Source organism: Xenia sp. Carnegie-2017, unplaced genomic scaffold (genome assembly GCF_021976095.1).
Source record: "Xenia sp. Carnegie-2017 unplaced genomic scaffold, XeniaSp_v1 HiC_scaffold_13, whole genome shotgun sequence".
NCBI classification, from domain to species: domain Eukaryota; kingdom Metazoa; phylum Cnidaria; class Anthozoa; order Malacalcyonacea; family Xeniidae; genus Xenia; species Xenia sp. Carnegie-2017.
In genome coordinates, this window is record NW_025813436.1 from 732,495 (window position 1) to 758,511 (window position 26,017).

Below are 26,017 nucleotides of genomic sequence, written 5' to 3' on the forward strand. Positions count from 1 at the left end.
AAGCCGCTCTTGAAATAGCCGCTCCAGTTATTATAGAACTAAATGAAGTGAGCATACTGTATAATACCTATATAGTGGTTCAGTTCACTGATTCAGTAACAGACAATTTTAGGACCTGGAAATATTTGTTGAAACAATTGATTTTAAAATATAGTGTCTCTAATTTTACCAAACTAGTTAACAGCATGGAGGGCGAATTATTAAGTTCTATTAAATTACTTGGACGGGAAAAGGGGCCTCGAACATGTTGTCAAAAACATGGATGCCGAAAGGAAATTTTGGGTGAAAACTTTCCTCTTGAAAAATTATTTTTGTCATTCACTCCCTCGTGATTTCTAAATACTGAAAGTAAAACCAGTGAAAATAATGGTGAAAACAATCACGATTAGAGAGAACACAACCACTGACATCACGAGGTACCGCACGCTAGTGTCCAGGACCGGGCATATCAGAATGCAATTTTCGTCAAAACGGTATTTTTAACCGCCGATATTTTCACTTCTATTATACTTATACGAATACTATAGAAAAGCTAAACGCTCATCACACAAAGTGCATTCTGAACTTTTAACTCATACCAAAATGTACAAAGATGAAGCTTTATTTTATAAACACGTTGTGGAAACTTCTCCAATTGTCGCAATTCGTTTTATTATAGATAAGTTTGCATAAATCCACTGATTTGTACTAGTAGTTCATTCGTAGTTCATATCCTGGGCTAAATGCTCTTGGTAGTTGGTAGCTCATGTCTATCAACAGTTCTCCCTTGTAAGCAAATATTGGTTAAAAGTAGCCAAATTTTAGCAAAAGACCAAATTCGTTTCTTAAGTTTCTTCATTCTGTATGGCATTAAGTGAACTTTAATATACACTAGAACAATATGTCAGAGGGGGGAATTGAAGCAATATGATGGCAGCCATTTAGGTCGCTCTAGTCCTTTGGTAGACTAAATAGAATTTTTATATTTATAAATTTGCAAAAGTGAACTTGTCCTTGACATAGCTAATCGTTCAAACCACCCAAATATTTTAGTTCCATGTTAAATACACAAACTCAAAAGATTTTTTAAAAATTGAGCAATTTGCAAGAGAAAATGGTGTTTTTTAGAAGCATATATATATACAGCTCAGATCATTACTAAGAATGCAAGATCCTCGCAAAAGAGTTTTAAAAGAGTTTAAAATCTTCATCTTATGAATTTACTTTTTTATGTAAATGCATATGAAGATTATATTTTAAATACATAAAAATTTGCTCGTTTACTGTCAGTGTAAAGCATAAAAAGAGAGAAAATAAAATAAACACATTCATAAAACGGGCCGGTAAGCTTAGTATATAATATTGTTAAAAGAAAACAATAAATAAACGAGGAAAATAGTGAGTCATCAAATAAGATATATCAGTGGAACAATTTTAAACGTAAAAAGTCGTAAATTATAAACTATCAGTTTTACAAAATGCTTTAAATATTGATATATTTTTCTCTATTTCTTGTCATTCAGTCCATCGTCATTCATTGTTTTAGTTAGTCGATCAATCCCCTAGATTATTGCCGATTATTTTCTCTTTACAAATATCCTGCTGTAGCATACACTAAGTATGAGCGATACAATTTTAAAGCACAAAATCTGTCAAAAAACAACAGTGAATATTTTTTCACGTTTGTCAACTGCCAAGAAGCCAAAACAAACGTCAGTTGCGAAGAAAACAATTAGAAACTGAATTATTTCAGAGGAGAGTTGATTAAAATTTAGCTGGATGTTTGGCTTGAACCAATCACGGGATAAAAAAAATACAAGTTATGGTTCCAGTAAATTTTATACATTTCACTCGTGATTATACGAATTTACCATGGTTACACTGGGGAGTGTAGGTCATGCAATGTTTATAGCTTTCACCAATCAATAATCTCATCAACTACATGCTGCACATTGTCCTTTACAATAGACTAACTTTTCTCAGCTATCGTGTACTGATGTCTACTTTCTTGGGGATTTTGATAAATGTCATGTAAAATTAGAACAGCATACACAATTATATGCAAAAATAAATTGACATACTGTTGGATCTTGTAGTTCTCCAATTTCTTTTAGTGCTTGCTGTTGTAATGTTTCTTGCCCCTCCGGCCGCTATATACAATAAACAAATATTGAATGAAACATTTTCCTATCCCATCTTTTATGTGAAAGGAAATTTATAAGTTTGGTCGTCCAAATTAAAACTCATGAAAATAAAAAATAACTGCACAAGGATAAAATTTGGCACTGAACAGGAACTTTGTGAACTATGGGATATTGGACCGAGAAAAATCACCTTTTTGACTTGAACACGTTTTTCGGGCACATTTTGATCTTTTTCCATACATTTCTTTAGTTCTTGTTCCAATCTCTGTATTACATTGTTATTTCACGGACTTGCAACTCGAATCTTCGTCTTTCATCGTTTATTTTGCTAATTTTCAACTCAAATCTCCGTCTTTCATCATTTTTTTCGATAATTTGCAACTCCAATCTCCGTATTTCATCTTCTTGTTTATTGTTAGAAACAATGCAGGAACTATTTTTTGTAAAAGCTTCATTGTCACTTGATATCTTACTTGTATCACAATGGATTAAATTTTCCTAAGAAAGAGCAACTATTAATGTTTTCACTGGTCAATTATTTTGTTCAATAAATAGTACTGAGACACAAGTCTATTGTGTTCGTAGTGACATTGTTTTTTTACACTCAGGATTGAATCTGTGAGTTGCCATTTTAAGTAATGTTTCTATATGGAGCAACTGTCCGGGTGCGACTTCAATTATTTAAAAAAATAAAACGTTTCGAGCATTGAATATTTGTTAGCTGTTATTCGGGACACTATAAAAACAAATTATTTGTCCATGTATGGCAGGATTTTCTCTAAAAGATCTCAAATCAAGCAAGTGAAAATTCCCTCTTCGAACAATTGTGAGATGATTTTGAAGCCCCACTTAGGGCCTGTTTATATGAGCCAGGCTGGCCCACTTTACCGGGTTAGCCTGGCAGTTGCAAAATCTCGCCTCTTTTAGTATTTACATTTAATTTCAAATTTGATTCATATGAGAGGCAGGCTGCCTCGTAATGCCGCTTGAGCGAGGCTGGATCTAATAATAAACGGGCTCATGTGAATGCACTAGACGAGCTATCCCAGCATGCTGTGCCAAACATTGCACTAGAGCGCATGCTCATAAAATTCAATGTGGTAGAAAATACGGGGCACGTAAAGGACAACTTTCGGTGAGTTGTGCATAAGTTGTCCATAGAATAATGCATAACATTACAGAGTTTCTTTCAGCTTATGAAAGTAATATGAATATCGGGATTTGGACTTTTATCCTGCTTTCGTAATTAATTATTTCTGTACTTGCCGGGCCAGCCTGCCTCATGTGAATGAAATAATAAACTGGCCCGGCAAAGCCAGCCAGCCCGGCTCATATGAACAAGCCCTTAGTGAGTGTGAGTCTTAACATTTAACTAATTTTGACAATCACAAATGAATATATCAATAGCCCATTGACGTCCAGCAATTGACCAAAATTTCGTTTTGTAAACCATGTTCGACTATGATATTATATTCCTAATTTTCTGTTTTGGAAAGCAAGAAAAACCACTGGCGATCAACTGCAAGGGTTAACTTAACAATATATTTTATACGTATAGCCAACATACTGAAATAATCCCTCTTCCGTAAGTCTCTTGAATCTGGTCTCCTATACTCTCTTCTTTTGTTAGTGTCTGTAAATTAAAACAATAGCTTTTCTTCAGTTGGTCCTCAATGTTAGAATTTTAAGAACACACTGGAGAATTTACAGGTTATTATCGTTATACAGGACATATTCTTCTTCGGGCTAACGAATGAAAGCCCGAGTTTGAAATTTGGATTATCCTATGTTGGCACGAGAATACATAAATCAGTTATGACTGATCCGAAGTCGTTGAACTAATTTAATTCCTTCTTGCATCGTTTCACACGCGAGTGTCATTTAAGGCACGAATTATTATAAAACATGATTTACTTGCATGTTAACAATATGTTGCCACATTTGAAATCATTATAATACACAAATATAACCAAACACTGTTCTCGAGTTGCCCGAGTGAATGCCTGATAGGTGTCTTGTTTTGTGAGAAATATAACACACGACTGACAGGTCATTCAGTGAAACTTATTTGTGTTTATATTTACTAACCATTATTTACATAATGCACATGGGTTCTAAAACATAATAATGTATGAGCACACTTTATTGCATGTTCTAGGTTTATTTAGTCTGTACGCGATCTTTCGATACAATAAAAAAATAACTAAGAAATGATAAAATATGTATGTGTATTTTAATGATATTCATTAGGGAGAGAAAGGAATCTCTTTAAAAATACACTGACTGAAATTTAATACTGACGAATTTGAGCCACTTTCTTGATTACAAAAGAAACTTAAACTTTGAAATGGTATAAAACGTACGCATTTATGCTTAAAAAAGGAAAAGGATCAAGCTCATACGGGTAATAATACATTGTTTTTAAACATAATATGCCATGGCGGAGTAAAATACAGTTTGTTCTCTATATTACTCTCAAGAAGAGTACTAACACCCTTTAACAGCCTAAAATTGTAAGAAAAACGGAAAATTGATTTGGAGTTGCATAACCTATAACTAAACTATATGCTTTTCTTAAAATGTATGATGTTTGTTGTCGTGGTGCATCTTCTTGCAAAAATAGTCGTACTATGCTACTGCTGATTTATTTTATCTTCCCCAACAATTCATCAAGCTTCTGTTTATTCTCAACTTTTCATGTATACCTCAAAAATGTCCAAGTCTGTATCTTGCGCCTCGGCCATGATCTGACATAGAAAATGAATTTCACATTAATCGTTCAGGACATTGCCAACATGGTGCTCATTTCATTGAGAAGCAGCCTTTCAAGTGGAATTTTTGACAACATGTAAACAATTTAAGATCTTACCACTTTTATTTTTATACTTCGTAGATCTTCCTAACTATATTGAATGAATTTCAAGCCCAACTGCAAAAAAGAGTAAAAAATTAAGAAAATCAAAAAATTTTGTCGCAAAAAATTCTAAATATCCGTATTTCAAGTTCAAACATCCGAATAAATTATAAAGATCTATGATATGAAACACGTAGAGAATGTACTCTATTGCATGGAGTATAGGCAGAACATCACAGTGAACAAACGTACCATTACGTAATTATGTCTGGATTATTATGCCGGGTTTTATTTAATTTGAAAAAGTATTCTTATATGATTTTTTTTTAATAGAAGAATTTTCAAGATTTTTGGTACAAGGAACAACGTTTTTGGCGAGCAGCCTCCTAACCCCTCGTCAAATTGTTGAGATGTCAATTTTTCGGGCATGTCAATTTGTCCATTTAATCTCGTGCAGTTAATTTTATGAAAATTTTGAATCCAAACCAGCGTAATTTATACTATAAAAGAGTGAAATGAAATGCACGTAAATCTAATCTAAAGAAACTTATGCTCTAAAATGGTTGAATTGTAAATCTAATCTACGGAAGGCCTGCAAATAACAGTATCCAAATTTTTCGATACTTGGTGTAAAAATCGACATTTTGTAAATATCGACAAGTATCAATACTTGGTATCAGGTATCTTACAAACGAAGGTGCGAGAAAAATTCCTTAGATGCTTGTTTTTTTGGTAATATTTTGTTGATTTGGTGATTTGGGAAGCTTGGCATAGTAATTTTCTAGTGATAGTAGTACATAGTAAGTGATTGCAATCTAATATTTAACGGTTTGATATTATAATATATTGCAGAAACTGATATTTAAAAGCACCAAGTCAGTGTTTACTAGATCTTACACAGCATGTACTTGTTGGTATAAAAAAGATCTAGGGACTTGCCACAGGGACAGCGGAAGCAAGAGACAAAGCAGACAGGACTAGCTTAACTTGAATTTGCAATCTCAAAAAACTGCAATTATGATCTTCACATGGTATGTTGCCTCCAATCATTTCTTCTGCTGAGTTAACCATGCGAATGACCGTTAAAATATGTTCTGACCTAATGACGTTCAAAAGAAAGCTTGCATAGTACAAAATATGTAAATAAAATTTAACTGATAAGTTCCTATTCACATAAAATTTGCAACAATCCTCTCCATTCCGCAAATAGGAAATGCTGCCTATAAAACTGCGCCTGTTAAAAAAAGCCAATCTTTTGCTTCAAGTGTTACGTTGCTGTATTCATTTGGTAAAGACTTTAAACCAGACTACACATTTCGTGTTCCACTGAAAATATGACTCCCAAATCTCGATCAATGCCAACCTAATACTCTCGTCCTCTAGCTCTTCCGATGGAGCTTTACCAACATTGGAGAACAACGACCCTTCTTCTCCTATGTTGGTATATAATTCGTCAAAACTTACTAGCCGAAGGTTTGTCTCAGAATTTAGATTTCTGGGTGGATGTCATTAATACGAGTTAATTCCTGTACCGCAAACCCCCCTGCCAATTCCCAACTCATGAACACAAATTTATTTACGGTGTGATGATTATAATAACGGTGTGATGATTATAATAAATGATAATTATTTGCTTATCTTCGCGGGGGGTATAAAACTAAACAATAATGGCAGGCACAGTGACACACTCTTAATGTAAAATGTGCAGTACAGAAATAGCCTTTTTGTTTTTTAAACATCCAGTCAATTATTTGATGTTGTCACGATATTTAAAATATCTACGTACGACAGTGTTTATGTATGTCGAGGATAGAAACCGTCTCAACGACATAATCGACATTAAAGAATCAAGTGCACGCTTGAATTGAATTGAAACCGAATAAAGCGTCTGTTGATTAACAGCTGGGCAGCAGTCATGATTATAATAAAAAAAGTTTCACTTGGCAGAGATTTTGAAAATTTTTGTATCTACCAGCAAGCAAAGTTCAGAAAGTTGATAATTTTTACCATAAATCATAAATCTCTGTTTTAGTGTTTTGTTTGCAAATGTGTGTGCAGGACTGCAAGTGTGTTTATCGTATGCTCATCAATGCTTAAGAAAAACAAAATTTTCCACATACCACAGCGCATGTAATAAAAAAAGACAATAAATGTAGTTTGGATGTGATAAGACAATGAAAAAATTCAAAGAAGAATATATCTATTATATATATATTGTCATTGCTGCTGGCTCATAAGTCATTCATTATTAGATAACTAGCTCACCCGGATTAAGAATTTTTAGTTTCTGGGGGTGCAACAAAACATTGTCGATATTCATTTAAGTTTAGTTTCACAGCTTTTACACGGATACATAGGTACATAATCCATTTATTTCTCGATTTTCTCATATTTTTATTCATGTTATAGGTAATACTATTTAATGTACACTGTGATTAGTTTCAAACAATGGGGGCTCTGGGATAGAGGTGGACAATTAGAATGAACTCGGATGGCGGGAAACTTAAGCTGAACGAAATTGTTGGAAAAGCCTTTTTAAGGAGTTTCCATGCTGGTTGTAGATGTTAAAATAAGTTAAGAAAAGTGATTCTTATCTTATGATGAGGATTCAAACATTGCATAAAATTACATTGCAAAGTGTAATTACTTCAGAATTCTTTTGCAGTCAAAGAATTTAAGGCTAAAATGTAAAAATCACTAGGGCCACAACATTACCAAATGTAAAAATGTATTTGTGGTTTAAGCATTTTTAATTTCAATTTTAAAATAACATGATGTAGTCATTGTTTTGAAGCTTTATTGATGCTCATTTGATTTTTCCAATTGATTATATGGACAAAGATATTTTGTGGTACTGGTGTCATAAAGTTGAAAGGCAAAGTTGTATGATTAAATTGCTCCATGGGAAATTTAGGGATCAGATATTTTCCATTACATGTGATTTGTCCAAATACTATTCATGGTATACACAATTTACTGGCATTAAAAGTTTTGCCTGAAATATTTCATGCTTAGATTTCAGTGAATTACTTTAATTAATTTTCAATTTCAGTAAATGAACAATTTTGAAGTTGTAAACAAGGCGAATTTGGATTGTAGATGGCATGTAGAAATAAGAACTTTCAGAGTGAGTTGTTTCTCATGGTCTTTAACCCAAAATCGTTAGAGAATGATTTCCGCTTCTTCAAAAGACGAAAATACTTTCTAGTTCATCTAGCTTTGTGAAGTTGTTTGCTTATTAATGAATAAAGTCTTTAACACGCGATCGACAGAACTAGAAATTTATGCGACATTACAACGAGCTGGAGATACAAATTGCAAAAGCGCAGCACTAATTCACGGTTCACCTGGGATAAAACGACGAAAGAAAATGTAATGGATTATCAAATACTTACTTCTTTCCTTTAAGTTTCTTTAAGGACAATACTTAAGGGATTTGTTTGACAGTGATCAAAGAAAACAAACCGTTACTTTCAATAAAATGATTCTACGAACCATCTCGATGTTAGCATCTGTTGCACCAAGCTTATAATATGTATGCGAAAATTTTGATTAGAGCACAACATGGCCTCCAACTTTACAAAAGCTGCATTAAATTAAAGAAATAAATTATAATAATAATTGTTGACATAATTTCGTAAAAGCACTATTGCTAGTGCGCTTTTAATATACACGACGAGTTTTTTTAAACCTTGTATCATTTATTATTTCATTCATACTGAAGATGGCATCATGAGATGTCGAAACATGTCTATTCTATTAACATGTATATTAAATGCGCATTAATAATTGTTGAAAAATTGAAGAGTTTCGTGGAATGTAAACATGTCATCGTAAGGTAATTCTTTACTGAAGAAGGCTAAATCTACGAAAAATATTCAATTGACTTTTTTTCTTCCCATCTAACCCATTTGTATCGATTTTTGCTGCATTTAGTATTTAAAACGGCGTGAAACTACATTGATTCAAGTTTTGATGAAAAGCTAAGAAATAAAAGATGTTTACTATTGTTTGATAAGACTTATGCAAACCGAGGGAGAACTTGAGCGCAGATAAGTACAAGCACGAGACCGAAATACATACACAAAAGATACATCGATATCAAATACATCCACAAAGACTTCACAGCCAAATATTTGAAATAAAGCCAGTTTTAAAATGTTGAAACTCTTAATCACAATCGAGATGATTGGTGTTTATTTCAATTCAGTTCACTTTCATTTCAGTTTTAAAATAGACGTGGCTAAAATCAACTTTTCTCGAAGCTTTCTGTACGCTAAGCGTAATAAATGTCGATATCACCGTAAATCGTCTAAAAAGGCAGACATTAAAACTCAAAAACTTACAGTGATTTTTCTTTTATTTAACAGCAGCATCTGCTGTCTATGTTTTATCGAGAAAAGGTATCAATGACGTCTAAATTGTGCAACGCATTTAAGAATAACATAAAGTTTTAGACTAAGACTAAAAATCAAATAGTTACCCGCGCAATTTGACGCAACAATATTTAGTTACCAGCTTTCTTGCTGCTCATTGTCTGACAAATAAAATGGCGTTTGTATAAACATAGCAGATCTTTATGTATGCCACCTGCATAAAAACCATAATGATAGGCAATAATCTCGCCACAATCTTCATTGCCATTGTTATTACTAGGTTGGCTGTCCCCCCAGTTGGTGAAAACCGGACGACGGCCATTAGTAGTGTAGAATTTCAAGCCGAGGCCTAGGGCCGTCTTGAAGAAACCAATAAAAGCCTTATTTATCCTTTTTTTACTCATTTCTGAATAAAGATAGTCATTGTTTGTCTTTGAGAAGGGAACTGCAAGTTCAGCACCTTTATCCAGACAATACTTTCTTGCATTAAGCCAGGTGGTTGTGTGATTACTGAAATAGTAACAATTTCCATGTACATACTCCCAACCTATATGAGAATTTTAACTGTTTTCAAAATTTCTCAGTTAAACTAGTTTTTTATTCTAAGACAATATTAGTGCTAAACTCTTATGTGCACTTACCATTCAACCGTCTCCAAGCACTTGCCAACACAAACAGCTGTAGCAGTACTTCCATGTTGCTGTTCATTTTCTCAATGATGTTATTTCTTTAAAAATGGATAGTGTTACTTATTACTTGTGTACCCCATGTATTTTTAGTGAATCCTATTTCTTTGAGAGTATTTTATTGTATCGTGTATTTTTAGTGCTTGTCGAGGTGTATCCTTGTGCATCTTATTCGTTTAGTTTTCCTGTTCGAATGATGTAGCGTCAAGACGAAACATGTGACTATTACGACCCAAGTGATACATAAGGTATAGTATAAGACAAAAAAATTGTCATCAAATCCGGCAGGGACATAGGAGGGCTATTTCCCTCCCCGCCCTTTATTAATTTTGCCGACGTTTTACTTTCTGAAAAGAGCCCCCGCACGCTTACTTTTTAACCAACTTCAGTGCTAAGAAATTCCATATAAAAGTGTCAGATGAATGATGTAAGAAAACTTGGGACGCTAATAATGTGTGAATTACATGATAGTTCATATGCATTGAACAAAAGCAAGGCAAGATAGAATTGAGACCAATAACGGTTGGCGTTTTGGATTGATCGACTTGCCAAGCTAAACCCAGAGCGACTGCAGTGTGTGTGTGTGATTGGCGACGAATTCAAGTTTGTCATAGTATATAGTTGCAGCTCTTGATAGTAACGCTGTGACAGCATGTACTCTTAGAAGAGTGGCAAGAACACAATGAAAAATGCAGTAGAAATGCTGAGCTTTCAATTCGGAGTTGCAAGAACTTATGTCGCCGAAATAGGCTCGGTCATCCTACTCTTAGGCAAATTTTTTCAATTCACAATTTTATTGTATAAAGGCAGTTTCATGTTTAGGTTTTAATCATACTTGTGAGTTGTCTACTCATGTATACAGTTTTGTGTGTGTTTCACTTCCTGTATCCTACAATGCATTGCGTTCCGCTTTGTTTTTTTTCTTAGTTGATTCTCTCTCTTGCCAAGAGATATATATTGTGTTAAATAAATAAGCATCCTAATCCACATCAATCTTAAATAAACAACAGGTTATGGGCCCAGACACCCATTCCAACTAAGAAAATAAACATCAGTGATCATGGATGATAAAAGCTGGAGTGTGGATAAGCTCACTACAGACAATTACTCAACTTGGAAATTCAAACTCAAACACCTTCTCATAGCAAAGGACTTGTTTGGATATGTAGATGGATCCATTACTCTGAGCAGTGAGGCCAGTGAAGCAGACAAGACCGCTTATAAAAAGAATCATAGCAAAGCTTTCTCCCACATAGTCTTATCAGTAAGCGACAATCTCATCTATTTGATCACTGAATGTGCTAAAGCCCAAGCAGCATGGGATAGGTTGAGTGCTCATTTTGAGCGTGATACTCTTGCCAACAAACTGTTTCTCAAGAAACAATACTTTAGAACTGTTATGAAGGAAGGTACGTCTATGCAGGAACATCTCCGACATATGAAAGCCATAACAGACAAACTCGCAGCGATCAAAGCTAATATAAGCGAAGAGGATCAGGTCGTCACTCTGCTCGGTAGCCTCCCCGATAGCTACTCAACTGTCGTAACCGCTCTAGAGGCACGAGGTGACGATATATCGCTGGAGTTTGTGACTCAGACATTACTTAATGAGGAACAGAAGAGAGAACAAAGATCTCTGGCTTCGGCTGGCGTATCTGGTAGTGGCAGATCTCAAGCCAATTCTGACACTGCCCTGCTGTCGGCCAATAGCAGAGCTGATCAGCAAAATAGAGGATGCTATATATGTGGTTCTTTGGACCACTATCAGAATGTCTGTCCCAGAAAGAGCAGTAGTGGTAGGGGAAGTCGCGGATCTCGTGGTGGTAGAGGACGTAGAGGACGTGACCGTGGCTATCAAAATAACTCTGACAGACCTCATCATGCTAAGATGTCACAACAGGATGATGGTGATAGCGGTGAGACGGCGTTTGCGGTGTCCGAGGGTAACGCCGAACCTCAACTCTGGCTAATCGACAGTGGAGCTACTAGTCATATGGCCAAAGAACGAGATGCTTTCTGTGACTACACGCCTGCTGCACCAGAATCACCCGAGTATGTTATGATAGCCGATGGTTCCAAGATACAAGTGAGGGGGAAAGGTAGTGTGAAACTTCAGGTCTGGGAGTGTCGAAATAAATCCAGATATGCTACTCTGTACAATGTGTTACATATCCCCGAACTAAGTGGAAATCTGTTCTCAGTAAAAGCCGCCACTCAGAATGGCTACATAATCCAATTCGGACATTCTCGATGCTGGGTCAAAAATCGTAGAAAGATGGTGTGTGCATCTGGCACCATGAGAGATAAACTTTACTACCTCGATGTTAGAACCGATGATCATTCTGCTAGGTGTGCGTCTAATACAGTTCTGTGGCACCAACGTCTCGCACATGCTAATATCAACAGTATCAAAAAAACATGACTCAGTGGTGTAACAAGGGCTGTAATCTATCAGGTAACATTGGTGTGTGTGAAGCCTGTGTAAAAGGCAAGATGACTCGTCAACCATTTCATACTGATAACATGATCAAATCAACCAGGGTGCTCGAGTTAGTCCATTCAGACGTGTGTGGCCCTATGCAAACAGAATCTATAGGTGGTAGTAAATACATAGTGTCATTCATTGATGATTTCTCTCGATATGCTCATGTTTATTTTTTTGCATGATAAATCCAGTGTGTTTCAGGTCTTCAAAGAGTATGAGTCTATGGTTACTAATGCTACCGGTCAGACTATAGGTACGTTGAGAACTGACGGCGGAGGCGAGTATGTATCTCACGAGTTTGAGAGTTACCTGACTTCACGAGGTATTCAGCATCAGCTGACTGCACGATACCCTGCAGCAGAACGGCTGTGCCGAACGTTATAATCGTACTATCTGTGAGGCAGCACGTTCACTCATCGCTCAATCCGGTCTTCCCAAAACGTTTTGGGCTGAAGCAGTAGCCACCTCTGTGTATCTGAGAAATCGTCTTCCCACGCGAGCTCACAGAGAGGTCATAACTCCTTATGAGAAATGGAACAATAAAAGGCCTGACCTCGGACACGTAAGAATCTTCGGATGTCTAGCGTTTGCTCACGTTCCAGATCAGCTGCGACGAAAGCTGGATGAGAAAGCAGACAAGATGATATTCGTGGGATATAGCCTCAGATCCAAAGCGTATCGACTCTACAATCCGCTGACTAAGAAGATAGAGGTGCGCCGTGATGTAGTATTCGACGAAACTAAGCTAGGTATGCCCAAGTCTACTGTCAAACCTGAGGAAGCTCTCTCTGAGACTTTAGAAGTAGACCTACATGTAAACAACACTGATGACTCGTCCCCACCTACCTCCGCACGTCCATCTCGTTCTACTCAACCCATCATCCGCTTCGGTATTGATGATCACACTGGTATGGGTCACGTTGCCTGCTCAGCCACTGATATCATAGAGCCACTGTCTTTCTCAGAGGCGCAGGAGAGTGTGAATCGTGACAAATGGATGACTGCTGCTGAAAGTGAGTATAAATCACTTATCGAGAACAAAACCTGGGAGTTAGTGTCGCTACCGTCTGATCGTACTGCTATAGGTTCGAAGTGGGTGTTTAAAGCAAAATACTCACCTGATGGTACTGTAGATAAGTTGAAAGCTCGGTTAGTCGCCAAAGGATACGCACAACAAGCTGGTATAGATTACGACGACACATACTCACCAGTAGTTCACCGCTATTCATTACGTGTGCTACTGGCTGATGCTGTGGAACGTGAAATGCTCATACACCAGATGGATGTGCAAACAGCCTTCCTAAATGGCACACCCTGATGACGAACAGATTTATATGACACAACCAGAGGGGTTTGTAGTTCCAGGTAAGGAACACTTAGTCTGCAAGCTAAATTGTTCGCTATACGGACTAAAGCAATCGCCGAAATGTTGGAACACTGTACTAGATGAGTTCCTAAAATCTTTAGGGTTTACTCGATCTACTGCAGATAGCTGTGTTTACGTGCGATGGAAGGATAACTCTAAGATGATGATCGCAGTGTACGTGGACGACATTTGTATTATGTCTGATACAGACACACAGATGACTGAGGTAAAGTCTGCTCTCTCAGCTCGCTTCAAAATGACAGATCTCGGGGAGCTACACCACTGCATAGGTATAGTCGTAAAGAGAGAAGACAACTCCTCCTTACACCTCAGCCAGACACCGTATATCCGACAACTACTGAAAAGATTCGACATGGAAAACTGTAATCCTGTATCCACCCCTGCAGCATGTGATGTCAAGTTAGAAGAGAATGATGGTAGCAAGCCAGTCGACGCTAAGCTCTATCAGTCTATCATAGGAAGTCTCCTATACGCTGCAGTGTCTACTCGTCCTGATATAGCGGAGACAGTGGGAGTTTTATCAAAGTTCAACTCCTACCCATCTCAGACTCACCTGACGGCCGCCAGGAGGGTTCTTCGCTACCTCAAAGGTACCCAGGATTTAGGTCTCGTATATCGAAAACAAGGAAAATCCCTATATGGATATACAGATGCTGATTACGCCAGTAGTGCCGACCGTCACTCGAAGTCTGGAGCAGTGTTCATACACGCTGGTGGACCGGTGAACTGGTGTAGTAAGCGTCAGTCAATCATAGCCTTATCAACTGCCGAGTCCGAATATATAGCTCTCTTCGATGGTGTGGTGGAGTGTGTAAGGTTACGTCAGTTACTGTCAGATATTGGAGCCCCACCATCGACAGCCACCACCATTCATGTTGACAATCAATCTGCTCTCGCGATAGCAAACAACGGTAAAACAAGCAAGCGTACAAAGCATGTAGATATTAAGTATCATTACACACGTGAAGCCTATCGAGAAAGGTGACATCGCTACTCAATATTGCCAATCCGAAGAAAATATAGCAGACATTCTCACGAAATCTCTGCCCCGAGAGCGATTCGTTTCACTTAGAGACATGTTAGGGTTAGCTTAGTCTGACCGGCATAGGACTAGATTTTGGAATGTGTTATTCCTGTTTCATGTTTTGTTCACTTGGTTGTATTTTGTTTTTGGTTAAACATCAAACTGAGTGGGAGTATTGTATAAAGGCAGTTTCATGTTTAGGTTTTAATCATACTTATGAGTTGTCTACTCATGTATACAGTTTTGTGTGTGTTTCACTTCCTGTATCCTACAATGCATTGCGTTCCGCTTTGTTTTTTTTCTTAGTTGATTCTCTCTCTTGCCAAGAGATATATGTTGTGTTAAATAAATAAGCATCCTAATCCACATCAATCTTAAATAAACAACAAATTTTTTGACCAGACTGAAATGTTAAAGATCTGTGAGAATAGTTTGTACACATCACAATCTCGTTCTGTACAAAAACACTTCGGTCCGATATTTCTCCGAAAGGAAAAAAAACCTCGCGCTTGGTCAACAGGTAATAATGGTTGATTATCACTGATATTTTATGATAAAAATAGCTACTCAATGTTTGAAATACTCTCACTAAGCTGAGTAAAGTACTAGTTTTAAGGACGTAAACATTCACAGATTTGGCGTTAAACGAATTTAAACTTCTGTTTTGAATTTGAAGACCATCTCACGAGCACTTAGCGTATGTGGCAAAAGAAACAGGTAATCTAATTTTCTTAACAGATCTTTTCTGATAGCCTCGAAGAAATCTTAACTCATTTCCTAAACCTTTTTTTTGAGACATTGTCCATCACAACATTTGTGTTTTGCGTTACGTAAGTCATTATATATGAAATGGTTATGAAGTACTCACGTCTTACGTTTGAGTAGCAGGACAACGTTTACAAGATTTGGTTGACAGTACGCAAAGCAAAAACGTCTTTTCAACAAAGTATCTTATCCAAGCAAAGTCTTGCAACTACTCGGTTCGACGAATTGACGGATTTGACATACGTATGCAAAAATTTCTTTTAGAGCGCATATCGTAATTGGGTGACATGAAACAGCATTTAATATTAATAACAATTTATGAAGTATTATAAAAATTTGAAGAATGTAAACATGTCAGTGTTGGGTAATACTTCACGTAATAAAGAAACCAAAAAACACAAAAACATTCAGATGACGTTTATTTGTTTCTTTCTATAACCATGTACACTTTGACGAATTTAATATTGAAATTTTTTTGCAAATATGTTGGAGTTTTGAAAACAAGCATTACACACAATTTTTATGGTGCGTGAAATAAAAGAGTTAATGAAACGTGCGTTGTAATTGTTGATGGTGGAATTTTAATAAAGTAAATGGTTTAAGGCCGGGACTATCGTTACATATTTATAGATGTAGATCATCCAGGTTAGTAGAATCCTGAGAAGGACTGTTGATGTTGTCTACAAACATGTAACACCAAATTATCTCATAAAATCAATTCTTTTTCTTGTGACTTTTTGACCCTAGCTAATTTTCATTTCCTTCTTCAGTCTTCTCTTGCATCTAGTATTCATTTTGCGCAATTTAATGTTGCTTAATTACCAAAAATTTACTATTGACCATAAGGTGTTCGTTCTTACAAATCAATCTCTTCCAATAACTCTTAGGCAATAATAAAGTCTTCCAAACCTATAAGGTTTTCTGAGGAAATCCAGCAATTCCAACTTTAAGATCTGGAAAAATGGTCTTCAATACAAGATAACTTAAGTCATATATATGTCATTAAGTTATACGAAAAGATGTTATTGTTATAAGCCTCGTTCATAAGCCCTTCCTTGTATAATCTAAACAGAAAAAAACCGCATTTTAAGCATTTCTAGGAATTGTGTCAGTCAGCATGAGCATTTTATAACTTACATGCATGTCAAATGTCATTTCGTGAACAATTTCCATGTACTGCACGTTATAAGTTGTCGTCACACGGGTAGGGATAACGTTCCGGCATCCCAGCATTCAGTGCGTGCAATAACAGCGTCTCCCAGCAATTTTGAGACTCTCGAAAACTGGAAATTTTCGTTGATTTTTGGCTAATGTCACATTTCTAATGCTCAAATGTTTCTCACACGAAAATGTCAATTTTTTTAAATCAAAATTATGCCATCCGAGCATAGAGGGACATTTCTCTAAGCTGGCTACAAACGTCCAAGAATCCTTTGTAAATCTTAGGAAAATCATATGACAGTAGAAAGCTTTCCCCTCCAAAACCTAGCAGTGGCTCTTCTGCTCAAAAGTCAGACTCGCGGAAGAAAAATAGCCGCGTCCCAAGAACTCATTAACAGGAAGTTTCAGAAAATGTTATAACTAAAATTGTAAATGAACTCATCAGTCATCAGCATGTCAGAAAACAAACATCAAATCCACCCCCCAATTCGTCACATTCGAAAGCCTTGGCCGAGGTTGCTTATTAGATTAAATGATGAGAAAAGAAGGCCAGAAGTAACTGAAAGCCTTGCAAAGGTTGTTGAAAAACTTCATCGCACGTAGCTCGCTGAAGAAAAATGAAAAGAGAAACAAGGTTTTCCCTCAGTTAAAAAAATGTGAGGCCATGGAACCCACCAGAGTAAACTCGGAAAATTGGCAACAGCTGCAACCCAAAAGGTGCAGAGTTCCTTACTAAATGGACTAATCAGTTGAGCAAAACTCTCCTCCAGCTTGCAGAAAGCTTCTCTGAGGCGAAAGCAGAGAATTACTGTAAAACAAGCTCTTGATACTTTATCCTTATTTGCACAAGCGAATAGAGAGTTAAAACAAAGACAACGAGAATCAACTGACTAAACCTAAACTCAACAGCAAAAATCTCACGTGTTTGACTTGTAGTGCAAAAAAATAAAATTCAAAATTTAAGGGAGACGAACCTGTATGCTGATTTTTGATGTGATTCTTGTGAATTCTACCACTTGTGATGCAGTAAAAAGGTGATCACATCCCTCTACTCTCAAAAGTCCACCCTTGACACTTACCATTATTTGGCCAGTATGCTTTAGAAATTGAATGCTGGGTGCTTGCTATGCAATCTCATGTGATCCCATTGTTCTTGCATTTCAAGTCATAGAATTTAAATCAAACATCTACATAAAACTATGCATTTTTTCATGTTTGAATTATAAATGATATAACTGTTTGGGACATAGGCTAACTCTCAGTTAATTGGCGAACGTCACTTTTGGTGAAACAACACGCGATTTAATTGGCATAAAAATATTTTTGGTGGTCTGTTAATTTTTTATAATGAACGGCTGTATTAAACGTAATTTCACTAAAACATAAATAAATTTCATGGATCAAAAATAAAATTAAGATATGAGTTAAAAAACGACAATTACCATTCCTATGACAAGGCAAGGAATCATCTAAATAATGAAGGAATAAAACCAAAGGGAAATTAAAACAGCAAAATCGCATTATTATACTCATGAAATTCTATTTAGTTTTACTGTTGATATTTGTTTCTCTATCTGTTGTCAATGATAGTTATAAGACAGTAAACTACAATGCCAAAGAAATATGGAACTTTTGTAATCATTGTCAACAATAAGACTAGACTTGAACAACAACTAGATTTTGAGAAATGTGAAATTATACAAAAAATGACATGACTGGCTACTTGCAAACTAAAATGGTCATATTTTGCATTGAATTATATAAAAGTCTTTCGCGCAATGGGTCTAGGTTCCTTTTTTTGGGAGAGTTAGTGTGAGCTTAGTGCAATTTTTCTATAGCTTCTTATGATCTTCCGACAGTACATGAATCTATTATTCACGCAGCTCAGTTGTATTATGCAATGTGCTTTCTTTGCAATCAAAAATAATTCATCATCATTATTATTATTATTATTAAAGATATATTATACGTAGCAATCAACTATAACGATACATATTTATACCAAAAGCTCTCACCAAATTTACACTTAAACAAACGATTTTTAAGAAAAAGATCATTGTGATTATATGATACTCAAAAATTTGACATCTTACCAATTAATAAACCGTAAAACTGTGACCAATTACTACATGCATTACAAAATTGATTGCAAATCACTATAAAAAGAAAAATCCAGTTAATTGGCGGAGTTATTGCTTTTGTGCGCTTCAACATAGTTATTTGAACAAAAATACTCTTTGCACTTTGACCATTCTTTTTCAATGAGAGGTATCTTATCATTCGTATAAGTCAATACGAGGATCTGTAAGCTGCGAAGATTTCCAAATTTTCGACTTCGTCTTCGTTGATAGTAGCGTCGTAAATATTCACTTCTTCACCATTTTCGTCCATAATCAAGACGACACAATGACTCTTCTCGGCAGTGATATAAATCATAAGTCCTGCTTTATGCTGCGACACTTTAAATTCATTAATAGCCGTATTTAGAAAATAATGCTTTCTGCCAACACCGACCTCTTTTTTGAAGATTGATGTTAAGAAGCCTTTTTTTTGTAGGGCAATAAGTATGTTGGTACATGGCATCACCATCGTTTTTTTTAGTTTTGCTAGCACTTCCTTCATTGGCTGTTCCCAATCCTCATTTACTTCCTTCATTAGCTTTTCCCAATCCTCATTTTCTTCCTTCATTAGCTCATTTAGTTCTTGCTCATTATTCAGCAACTCCAAAATTTTCATCACAAACTTGGTCCCCAACGAAATCTGACCCAATTTTTGAATCAGCTGTACAGGACAGAAATAAATTTGCAAGGTAGTTAACAACAGTAGTAGGTTAGCCAACGCACATGGTGCAAATTTACAGAACAACGCTTTTCCATCGTTTTTTCTGATTTCTCTTGAAATTGAGTCTGCTTTCTATAGAAATCAGTTGGGTACAATTGAATACATGAATAAGCACGTCCCTACTAGCTACGTCCTAGCTACCAGGCACGTTCCAGCTACGCCCCTGTTGTTTTTACTCAAATTGAGCTTTTTGCCTCCTTGTTCTCTTAAATGTTAAATTATCTCCTGAATTTATAGCATGCAGATTTTAATCTGCAAAGTATAAAATACAACAGAGGACAAATGACATATGACAGATGCACAATTTTTTAACTTAAAACGTTTCTTAAACGTATTTCCTCTCTTATGATGTTTCTTATAGAGTATTGGATATTATCATGTGATTCATGACTTATACTAAGAAAAGTATTCTGAAATAATATTTTCAATAAAATAATCGCAACAAATATACTACATTGATGTACACGTGCATTGTACAATGATGTACACGAACTATTCCATCAAAATGGTTGCGGAAGATTTAAAATTTTAGATAATATAGAAAAAGTCAGTTATTGTTTCCTCATTGAGCAAAAATGTGTCATCGTTCTCAATAGCTTGGCGTTAAGAGCCTTTTCAGTCAGCAAAATTCTTAATTAGAATTCAAAATGTCCTCACGAAATTGTATAAAAAAATGTTTACCCTTTTGATGATTTTTAAGGAATGTGCGAAAGGTTGTAAATCTTGATTGCTCTTTAAATGATTCAAATGGTTGCTATCGACATAACTCGAGTGTACACCGTTTATTTCAGGCTCCTCGGATGAAGATTCAGTAATCTCATTTGTTGGAACAGCAGGATCTTCCTCCATCTCATAGTATGTGTCACATGATCCATCGACCTACAAGTAAACAAAATTCAATAAATAATATTGACAAGAATTAAATTTTCAATAATTTTCCATGAAAGTATATAGTAAAACTGAAAAACACTACAATACTTTGTCCATCTCCAATGACGTCGATTTGCTCTCGCATGATTGATTAACGATGTTAAGTTTATCATTGTCTTCATCAACTATTTTAATTAGTTTTTAGTATTTACTTTATGCATTGTACCAACAAACAAAAAATCTGAAAATAAGTTAGTAAAAATATTGCACCTAATTCAGACTCACATAAAAAATACCCTTTACAATAGGTTCTAGTGGTTTGACATAGATTTTGTTTGGTCTAAGACATAAAAATGGTTATTTGAGAATCTTAAGCAACTAAGATTAAGTTCAGATAGTGTTAGTACAATTCTTTCTTTCTATAATACAAATAAGAACAGGAAACATAAAAAACACTGCTGAGGGGCAATATTCATATATGAATGTTATAGTTCACAGGAAACAATCAATTTCAAAGTAGCTCGATACGCCAGAACAGGAATATATGGATATATGCCACTTTTTGTAACAAAAGCTTTTCTACAGTTGTGTTAGTTGGTCTACAATTTTAGAACTAAAAAGAAATTATGGAAAATTTACAGTTTACTATACCAGAGAGATTGTCTCGTCAGAGATATCCTTGCAAAATTCTGTCTATAAAATAATAATTTCATAATTAACATAATTATGTAAATTAGTTCCATTTGTGTCTGGTTCAGGTTGCATTATTAAAAACAGCAGCTTTTTTTGTGTTTATTTAAGAAATTAAAAGATAATTTGAAGATACCTTACCGAATAGGCTTTTTTGTTTGGGGCATCTTCGCACTCTTTCGACGACACTGTATAAAAAACGAAATCCTTCTAACATCTTATATTGTATAATTTATAATTTAGTTGCTATAACTTAAAAATTCTTGCACAATTGTATTCTGCACCAAACATGTGTAAAATACCGTATCGTCAATTGCTTCGTCGTTTTTGTGCCGTCTTATGCCGTCTTGCACAACTGACAGCTACAAATAACAAATGAAAACCATTGATAAAGTATTCACTCGTATCCATACATTTGAACTTTAATTGGATGTTTAAAAGCTATAAAACTGGGGCTTTAGTGGTGAAATATAGTTCAAATATCCCGTACTCGAAATACTCCTTTAAGTAATTGCCATGAGTCTCAATTATTGAAATAATAAACAGAATAAAAGAAACGCTGATGGTAATCGACATGCGATATTGTAATATTGAATTGCTTTCAAACTTTGTGGACAAAGAGGCTTCATGCCAATTAAAAAATGTAAAAGGCAAATCGAGGGATATTTCTTTGGCGGCTTAATGAAACCTTCATTGGTATACCATTAGGTAATCACAAAATGCTAAGATCTTACGATCTCATACGCATAATTAAAAAAATCATGATAAAAAAAGGTACAAAATTACAAAAATTTTCTTCTTGTCGTGATTATGCATTACTTTCTTTATATTGAATTATGGTATAATATAACACCATGTCATAAAAATAGTTTTGTTTTATATAATTTCGTAAATCTAGACGGCAAATTTTTCACGGTACACCTCATGCACTTCTATTTTCTTTCAATCATCCACACTCTAAACCCATTCCAATTAAGATTTGGATCTTCAAAAATTTCCCTAGACTATCACCGACTATTGTATTGTTAATGGTCTGCTTTCACAAATCAACTGACCTCATTGTCTTTGTCTGACGAAATATCATTTACAACTGACTTGTCAGTATGTTCCTTGGCTGTTGGGAACTGTTGACAAATTGCCTCTGGCTGAAAAATTTATGAAGTCATGTGAAATAAGAACGCCAACCATACGTCTGTGCCAACAAAATGGAGAAGGCATAGCCAATAAATAGAAAGACTGATTTAGTCTGGATAATCAGTAGTGAACCAATTCAAGGTAGCATTGATGTAAATAATCAAGCAATTGTTTCATACAAAGTAAAAAATCACGTAAGTAGTCATTTATGATAACATCCAGTAATGACCAGTGTCATCCAGTGATGATGAATGACATGTAATAATGTTGAGGCAAATGCGTAAGTTAAGCGATGAGTTTTTTCGTACAAATATTGACACAATGTGTGCATTGACAATCAATCCGGTGAAATGAAACTGAAATGGTAAACAAGTTGATTATAAAGTTTTTACCAAAGCCTTTACCAGGTCAAAAAAAATCCGAGATAATTTCAAAAATTTTGAAATCACCTCAAAAAATGACCAAAAGTTTAAAAATTTGATCAGAAATAAAAACAAAGTATATAGTCGAATTTTACTCACAATATGCGCAGTTTTTAAATGATATTCAAAGAATAATTCAGAATAATAAATCGTGTAAAACTACTTCATATTTATACGAAGACCATATATGTTATCCATTTGAGAAAAGCATAAAGACATACCATATGATCAGTATTTAGTTTACTATGTTCATCTTTTTCAGGTTCTTTTACCCCTTCCTTTGCAACTACAACCTACAATAGACGAATGATATTGTTCACAATTTTCTTTGCCAAAGCAACAAACAAGATTAAACACGACATAAAGAATTTATGCGAGTTAAGCGAACTTGAGAAAGTTTTCGTAACATGTTGTGAAGAGTTTCATTATTATCCGATGGTCTTCAATATAAACCATCGCTTTTTTCAGGAAGTCTAGGATAAGGGACATTTCAAGATATTGTAGTTTTGAAATAATAAAACGGTATGAATACACATGCACACGAGGAGTAGTTTCCAGCCAATTTTTTTAAAGGCGTACAGGGCAATAGTCAGCAAAATGATGTTTCACTATCGGAAAGTGTTAGGATCGTCGTTTTTTAATCAATGTCGAACTTTGTGCCACCTCTTTCACGTATTAAGTAAATTAGCAAACGAATTTGTAGTAGCTTATGTTAGGGTGGTTCCAGTATTTCATTCAGTGATGAATGCATTATTTGGAAAATTTGCAGTACAATAACATTTTCATCAACAAGTCAATAGGTCATACGATCTTAATGAAGAGTGCAACGTGTTCTGGATCCGCGTATGCTATATTAGACAAGATGGCATGATATAAAATTGGAATTAATTGCTTTGGATAAAATATAATAAAAGCGAATAAAACTGATATGATTACTAATGAAAAAATATAATGGTTGTAAGCATGAAATGCGATTTCTCCACTGGATTTTCTTTCTCATAAAGTTTTATGTGGGGCAATATTATAACTTACAACTAAATGGATACGCTGAAGCCAGCTTTTCATGCTTATTTTAATGATAATATTATGGTTGAAAACTGCAATTGGTTTTCTTTATTTTTCAAAATCCAGAAGTAAAAACATAAACGTGCAGTTGTGTAAAATTGAAATTTAGTTAGCTATATAGGAACGGGAACAAAGCATATTGTGATCATTGATTAATGTCATGTGATAGACAATAGTGATGTAAATGCGTATCTGATTCTTGCAGTTAAAGCATGATTTCACCAAAAAATTTACCTGATCAGCACGCTGTTGCCGTTTTGCTTTTCACAAGAATTGATTTTATGCTCGAAGATACAAAGCTCTTCACTTTGTTCTAAAATAAAAACGAAGTAAAAACCTGTTGCATAATTTAGGTAGAGTAACAAGGAATTAATTTCACTAAGTTTTTTTGCAAACATTTCAATGGTAGCTGCTGATCATGTAATTGCTAATCTTGATGCCATGCGTACGTATCTGGTTCATACAGCTACATTATAAATGAGTTTCTTATTGAGTTTTTACAGATGTCTTTATACCTGGTTAACAGCAACCTGTGATGGTTTTGATTTCATCCATGAAAATTTCTTCACCAAAAATGACAAAATGAATGTATTCTGAGAATGCTAAAAAGCAGGTAGTCTTAAAAACTCACGCACATAAGATTTCTTTAGTGGCAGTCTAATCTTGTAAATGTTAGGATCCTTTTTTGTTCAGCTTAAGTACTTTCAATCTCGCTTACTTAAAGACTATTATGACATGCATTAGCTAAGCTAAAATAAATATGGAGAAAACTGCCATGATAAAATCTATAAACGAGATAATTGATTTAATTGAATAATTCACCAATGGATTTTTACTCCTAAAGTGCCTGTGGCATAGAACAATATTAAATACATATTCTGAAGCCAAGTTATAAGAGAATTTACTGAAAAATGAGTTAAGTTGCATTTGTTTTTCATAATCCATAAGCAAAAAAAGTGTGCGGTTGTGTAAAATTAGCATTGATGTTATAGTCATATATGTTGTAGTCATTGGGCAGATAATGATGATGAATGTTTCCTGATGAACGATATAGATGGCAATGCCTGTTTAATGCAGTTAAAGCATAAATAAATTCATGATAAGTTGTTATTAGAACATTTACCAGATAAGCTACACTCAGTTGCAATTTCAAGTTCTTCCAAAACCATTTTGTCTACAAAGATGAAAGAGTGAAGATTAAGTTCTGAAATAAAAAGCAGATACAGAAATTCCTTCACAATTGGTTTTTAGAAAAACAAGCATAATGAACACGAATAAACACGTCCCTACTAGCTAAGTACTAGCTACCAGGTACGTTCCAGCTACGCCCTGTAGTTTTACTCAAATTAAGCTTTTTTGCCTCTTTGTTCACTTAAATGGTAAATTATCTCCTGATTTTATAGCATGCTGATTTTAATTGGCAAGATACAACAGAGGACAAATGACATATGACAGATGCACAATTTTTAACCTAAAAGTTGTTTCTTAAACAGATTTCTTCTCCTATGATGTTTCTTATAGAGTATGGGATATTATCAGGTGATTCATGACTTATACTAAGAAAAGTATTCTGAAATAATATTGTCTATGAAATAATCACAACAAATATACTCATACATTGTACAGTGATGTACACGAACTATTCGATAAAAATGGTTGTGGAAGATTTGAAATTTTAGATAATTTAGAAAAAGTCAGATATTTTTTCGTCATTGAGCAAAAATGTGTCGTCGTTCTCAATAGCTTGGCGTTAAGAGCTTTTTCATTTAGCTAAATCTTAATTAGAATTCAAAATGTCCTGACGAAATTGTTTAAAAAATGTTTACCCATTTGATGAATTTTAAGGAAGGTGCGAAAGGCTGTAATACTTGATTGCTCTTTAAATGATTCAAATGGTTGCTATCGACATAACTCGAGTGTACACCGTCTATTTCAGGCTCCTCGGATGAAGATTCAGTAATCTCATTTGTTGGAACAGCAGGACCTTCCTCCATCTCAGAGTATGTGTCACATGATCCATCGACCTACAAGTAAACAAAAATTCTAGTAAAAAATATTTGACAAGAATTAAATTTTTAAAAATTTCCATGAAAGAATATATTGTAAGAACTGAAAAACACTACAATACTTTGTC

At 35.0% G+C, this 26,017-nt stretch overlaps 2 protein-coding genes and 1 long non-coding RNA gene across 6 annotated transcripts; all 3 read right to left on the reverse strand.

Moving 5' to 3' along the window:
* Positions 1 to 1,310: 1,310 nt before the first annotated feature.
* Positions 1,311 to 8,555, reverse strand: LOC124448459. 2 transcript variants are annotated; one of them, XR_006949071.1, is made up of 7 exons: positions 8,373 to 8,555; positions 4,993 to 5,052; positions 4,829 to 4,870; positions 3,691 to 3,756; positions 2,314 to 2,621; positions 2,061 to 2,129; positions 1,311 to 1,628 (listed from the first exon to the last, which is right to left on the reverse strand). XR_006949071.1 is itself a non-coding variant. In XM_046999480.1 (5 exons), the coding sequence occupies exons 3-5, from the start codon at positions 4,865 to 4,867 to the stop codon at positions 2,394 to 2,396; spliced, it is 333 nt and encodes a 110-aa protein (XP_046855436.1). In that variant the 5' UTR covers positions 4,868 to 4,870; positions 4,993 to 5,052; positions 8,373 to 8,548; the 3' UTR covers positions 2,374 to 2,393. The 2 variants fall into 2 exon arrangements, 1 of the variants encoding a protein (XP_046855436.1); XM_046999480.1 differs by lacking the exons at positions 1,311 to 1,628; positions 2,061 to 2,129 and having other exon boundaries at positions 2,374 to 2,621; positions 8,373 to 8,548.
* Positions 8,556 to 19,138: 10,583 nt separating this feature from the next.
* LOC124448380 lies at positions 19,139 to 20,751 on the reverse strand. The gene is made up of 3 exons (XM_046999391.1): positions 20,681 to 20,751; positions 20,384 to 20,581; positions 19,139 to 19,774 (listed from the first exon to the last, which is right to left on the reverse strand). The coding sequence occupies exons 1-3, from the start codon at positions 20,687 to 20,689 to the stop codon at positions 19,151 to 19,153; spliced, it is 831 nt and encodes a 276-aa protein (XP_046855347.1). The 5' UTR covers positions 20,690 to 20,751; the 3' UTR covers positions 19,139 to 19,150.
* An 813-nt stretch (positions 20,752 to 21,564) lies between these two features.
* On the reverse strand, positions 21,565 to 25,792 carry LOC124448549. Of its 3 annotated transcripts, none has more exons than XR_006949133.1 (7): positions 25,710 to 25,792; positions 25,007 to 25,057; positions 24,280 to 24,349; positions 24,118 to 24,196; positions 23,040 to 23,111; positions 22,318 to 22,407; positions 21,565 to 21,624 (listed from the first exon to the last, which is right to left on the reverse strand). It is a non-coding gene; the product is annotated as an uncharacterized LOC124448549 (long non-coding RNA). The 3 variants fall into 3 exon arrangements; XR_006949132.1 differs by having other exon boundaries at positions 24,280 to 24,485; XR_006949137.1 differs by lacking the exon at positions 24,280 to 24,349.
* Between the last annotated feature and the right edge of the window lie 225 nt (positions 25,793 to 26,017).